Source organism: Lactuca sativa, chromosome 1, assembly GCF_002870075.4.
Source record: "Lactuca sativa cultivar Salinas chromosome 1, Lsat_Salinas_v11, whole genome shotgun sequence".
Taxonomy (NCBI): Eukaryota; Viridiplantae; Streptophyta; class Magnoliopsida; order Asterales; family Asteraceae; genus Lactuca; species Lactuca sativa.
The window spans coordinates 155735612-155740990 of NC_056623.2; the positions used below are offsets into that span (position 1 = coordinate 155735612).

The 5379-nt window shown below is 33.8% G+C and overlaps 1 protein-coding gene across 1 annotated transcript; it reads left to right on the forward strand.

Annotated features, from left to right (window-relative positions):
• Positions 1–1683: 1683 nt before the first annotated feature.
• LOC111908894 (uncharacterized) lies at positions 1684–4586 on the forward strand. The gene is made up of 3 exons (XM_023904689.1): positions 1684–1915; positions 2090–3985; positions 4051–4586. The coding sequence occupies exons 1-3, from the start codon at positions 1684–1686 to the stop codon at positions 4584–4586; spliced, it is 2664 nt and encodes an 887-aa protein (XP_023760457.1).
• Positions 4587–5379: the final 793 nt, after the last annotated feature.

Consider the following 5379-nt stretch of genomic DNA (forward strand, 5'->3'; position numbering starts at 1 on the left):
TTTATTATGTCATCTCAAGTTTTGGATTATTTTAGCAAGTTTGGACATATGTTGCGGGGGGCATGTTATTGCTAAGAAATGAAGACCACTTTGGCACAAGTAGTTTGGCATCATTACATTTGTCTATGATGTGTTTATAATACCTTAATCATTAGAGACTTTGACACGTCTTATTATTCCTCTTATGTCTTTTGAAGTTTGAAGCTTCTTTTTGCTAAAGATCGGTTTCATCTCAATGGGAAGTTTGTTGATAATGATCCTAAACCTTATTTGCTTGGCTATCAAGTAAGTCATATATTAGGAAAGTTTCCTATTTAAAGGTTTTAGAGTTTGTTAAGAGTATTTGTAAGGCTATTATATAAAGGGATTTTGTAATATGTGCCCTAAGGGCACACATAAGAATTATTAATTATGAAAAATATTACCATAATTAAATTCGAAATACATTTATTATGGAAATTATTAATGCACTTCACATTTAATTATGATAATATTTCTTATTATTAATGTATTTTATAATTAAATATGGTAATATATATCATCAATTAATGCTTCTTATATGTGCCCTTAGGGTACATATTAGAAAATCCCTTATATAAAAGCCATTACATGACATATTGTATTCATTCCAACATCTTCTTTCTCTCCTCACCCTTAGAGACCTGTCAACAATATAAACCGTTAATAAGAATATTATTTTCATAGTGGTTTTTTTTCCCAATTTCGGGTTTCCACTTTATATCATGGTGTTCGTGTTGTTGTTCTATTACCCATTCCTACATTAACAGTTATTTTATTTTATAAAAAAATGTGTGTGGAGGCTGAGTGATGTTTATGTTGGATTCAATAGGTATGAAGTACAATTATTCTTCTATTTTTTTTTAATTTCATTATCTTTTTAGTTTATTCTCTTATTTGGTTTCATCACATTATATTGTTGCTCTAGCGAAATCTATGCTATGAAGGACGTTTCATTGTTCTCTGATGATGCAAAGTTAAAAGGAAAGTACAAGATAGTTGGGAATTGCTTTTATAGATCTTTTACCCACTAGGTGTTTGATGTAATGCCCATGTCAGTTTTATTAATTAATCCATCTCAGTTTTTTGTTGGCAAAAACAACCAAGTTAACACCACTAGATTACATAAGGCACCATATGTAATCTGAAATAGAGTCACTTTTGAATATGTTTTTTTGAGGTACCTGCTATTTTCCATATGTATTTTCCACAATAGAGGTAGTATAAGGCACCATTTTTTGGTTCAACTTCTCACTTCATGCTGAAGATGGTGAATAAAGAAATGCATAAGATATAGATTTCTTTCTTTCTTTCACTTTGATGGCGTCACTTTGATATTGGAGTGAAGTTAGTTACAATGAGTCATGTGCACAATAGATGTATACATATTGTTCTAATGTAATAGATCGGTTAGTTTTTGAGTAATAACAGAAAGACTTTCTCTCTCATCCCTTATTCTCTCTTATGTCTCAACTCCTTCTTTCTTTCATTACAGTAATAATTGCCCTTACTGTAACATTGGTATCAGAGCGTTCTTGATCCAACTATGAGTTCCACCACTTATTCCTTCAATCAGATCTGAATCAATTAAAAATTTTGTCACCAATTGGGAAGAAGGTTACAGTCAATCAACTTTAGAAAATCATGGAAGATTAGATACGAGCGATGGAACAAAGACAAGAATCCATGGAAGGTGAAATGAGGACACAATTTGCATGTATTGGAAATCAATTCACATCGATTGAGACTCATTTAGCGGAATTGATGAGCATGATGAAGACGAACAACGATCAACCACATCAATCACGATTAGGGCAAAACAGAATAGAGCCAATCAGACATGAGCAACCAAGAACCTTGGGGTATATTCCTAAAATTGAATTTCCAGTCTTCGATGGTATGAATGCTAGAAATTAGGTGAAGAAATGTTGCAAATATTTTGCTCTGTGCAAGATTCCTGAAGATCAATGGGTCGATTTTGCATCATTACACATGACAGGTAAAGCTGAGTCTTAGGTCTCTAGCTATTTGGTTGTTAATAAGAATAGCGATTGGAATGATTTCCTACCAGCCTTGTATGCTCGATTTAAAGATGATATTGGCACTAATGTGGTTGAGGAATTTAATAAGCTGTATCAAAATGGTTCAATAGAAGATTATGTGGACAATTTTGAAAAGCTCAGGGGGTTAATGATGCAAAGGAATCCATATCTCAACGATGAATATTTTCTTGATAGCTTTTTGGGAGGATTAAAACCTAATATTAAACCATTTGTCAAAGCATTTAAGCCTAAATCAATAGCTGATGCAATTGAAATTGCAAGATTACAGGAAGAATCACTAAGTGCTTATGCCAAACCTTCATCATACACTTCCCAAAAGACAGTATCTCCTTATATTCAAGCCAATAAACCTCATTCTAATATTCATTTGCTTGAAAATACTAAACCACCATTACTTCCAACTCCCAAAACTATTCCCCTCAAAAACCCAATTCAAAATTTTCCTCAAAAGAATGGTCAAAGAAATTACATTCCTGCATCAGTAAGAGCAGAAAAACAAGCAAAAGGACTATGCTATTATTGTGACCAACCATATGACAGGAATCGCAAATGTCAGTTCCAGAAAACTCAAATCTTTACAGTAGAGATTATGGGTTTAGATGAAGATGATAGTGCTAAAAACGAAGATGACATTGATATGATTCTTTTGGGTGATCAAGAACCATGTATTTCAGTGAATGCTTTGTCAGGAATTCAAGGATATCAAACAATGAGAGTTGTGGGGTTTGTAGGTAGAAAGCCTATACATATTCTCATCGATTCTGGAAGTACTCACAACTTCTTGGATTTAAACTCATCTAAAAGACTAGGCTGCAAAGTTGAACAGATAGCAACCCAAAATGTAGGGGTAGCTGGGGAAAATCATCTTCATTGTCAGCACATTTGCAAAAATTTCACTTGGATGATACAATCTATGGAATTCATTACGGATACATTGCTTATACCATTGGGTGGTCATGATATGGTTTTAGGCATACAATGGCTTGAATTATTAGGGCCTATACAATGGGATTTCAAGAAACTGATCATGAAATTTGAATGGGAAGGTAAAACTATAGTTCTAAAAGGAGAGGCACTTCATAAAATCAAGATATTACACGGAGAAGTTTCAGAAAAAATGGTGCAAAATGCAAGTCAATTGTACCTGTTACAACTTCTAACAAAACAAGATGAGGATAAAGAAGTAAAACCAGCATGTATGACATCAGAAATGAAGATGATACTTGAAGTGCAACAGTTTGTGAATCAATATAAAGATGTTTTTGAAGAACCAAAAGGCTTACCACCTTCAAGGGGGACATTTGATCATAAAATTCCTTTGGAAGAAGGCATTGGACCTATAAGTATTCGACTATACAGCTACCCACTTAAACAAAAAGATGTAATTGAGAAGTTAGTCCAAGAAATGTTAGATAATGGAATTATTCAGAATAGTTCCAGCCCATTTGTTTCACCAGTTGTTTTAGTGGGAAAGAAAGATGGTTCATGGCGCTTATGTGTGGATTATAGAGAATTGAATAGAAAAACAATCAAAGATAAGTTCCCTATTCCGGTTATAGATGAACTCATTGATGAATTGGCTGGGGCAACAGTGTTTAGTAAACTTGATCTAAGAGCAGGGTATCACCAACTAAGAGTTCATTCTAGTGATATATATAAAACCGCGTTCAAAACTCATACCGGTTATTATGAGTTTTTAGTTATGCCCTTTGGGCTAACTAATGCTCCAGCTTCCTTTCAGTATTGGATGAACAACGTTTTCAAATCTTTATTAAGGAAATGTGTATTGGCCTTTTTCGATGATATATTGGTGTACAGCAAGTCCATTGATGAACATTGGCAACAACTAAAAATGGTTTTTGAGTTAATGAGACAAAATCAAATGTATGCCAAGGCTTCTAAATGTGAGTTCGCAATAGAAAAAGTGGAGTATTTGGACATTTTATTTCAGGAAAAGGTGTTGAAACAGATCCAAAAAAGATAAAAGATGTGTCAAATTGGGCGATACCTTCAAATGTGAAAGAGTTGAGGAGTTTTTTGGGACTTGCTGGATATTACAGAAAATTTGTTCGGAATTATGCTGTCATTTCTCGGCCTCTTACTAATCTTTTAATAAAAGAGTCTTTTAAATGGACTGATGAATCACAAATAGCTTTTGACAAGCTTAAAAAGGTTCTCGTTTCTGCACTCGTATTGGTTGTTCCTAATTTCTCTCACACTTTTATAGTTGAAACAGATGCATCTAATGATGGAATTGGAGCTGTATTGACACAATCAGATCATCCTTTGGCATATATTAGCAGATCATTAGGACCTAAATGGCAGAAACTTTCAGTTTATGAGAAAGAATTGTTAGCAATTGTATTTGCTGTTCAAAAGTGGGAACAATATTTGTCAGGGCAACATTTTATCATCAAAACAGATCAAAATAGTCTTAAATGGTTATTACAACAAAAGATATCTACCCCTTTTCAACAATTTTGGTTGTCCAAACTGTTGGGCTGAAGATTCGTTTGAAGATTGCGTCATTTGTGCTCGGCTGTTAGTCCATTATTTTTGTACTCCGGTTTTGGGCCTGTCCATACCGTGAGCTTGCTAGGTTACTATATAAGTATATGCTTGCATGCATATTAGGTTAAGAATAATTGAACGATTGATCTAGACGATTACGATAGCATTCCAGATTTCTTTATCGTTCTTGTAATCTTCCAACCCTCTACAGTTGATGTTCTTGATCGAGCTCTTCTGAGGGTTTATTTTATAATCATTCGACTTGTTTGATTCATCGTTGAGTTGTTCTTTATTTTGCATTCGTTCTTACTGTTTAAATATTTATTCACCTGTTTAAGATCTAATCGATCTTCAAGATTAAGTTTTAATCTCATCAATTGGTATCAGAGCAGGAGGCTGTGTAATCGATACACATCTTTTCTGTGAAAAGGTTTTAATTAGGGTTTTTCCACAATTACTAATATTTATTGAGCCGTCATCTCATTATTGACGTATCTTGATATTTATTGTTTTGCCCTAATCTGAGTTATTACAAGTCTGATCTTTTAACAGGTTTGTTCGATCATAATGGACGAATCGCAATCAAATCCTATCAATATTTCCAACAACATCGGCTCGACGACGAAGATTCCAATCCTATATACCCATGATTATGAAGTCTGGGCGCATCACTTCGAAGACTACGTTATAGGATTTGAGGATAATGGATACCTCATATGGGAAGCAATCATTAATGGACCTTTTTCCCATTCTGCAATGTCAAGAATTGTTAAAACTCAAAAGGAGT

What these genes read in the sequence shown, in the direction of transcription:
- LOC111908894 (XM_023904689.1), top strand. Translation starts at nt 1,684, where the DNA reads ATGGAACAAAGACAAGAATCCATGGAAGGTGAAATGAGGACACAATTT. An exon ending in TGAATTTCCAGTCTTCGATG is followed by an intron (nt 1,916 to 2,089) that starts GTATGAATGCTA and finishes ATTTCCTACCAG; the next exon opens with CCTTGTATGCTCGATTTAAA. An exon ending in GTATGCCAAGGCTTCTAAAT is followed by an intron (nt 3,986 to 4,050) that starts GTGAGTTCGCAA and finishes GTGTTGAAACAG; the next exon opens with ATCCAAAAAAGATAAAAGAT.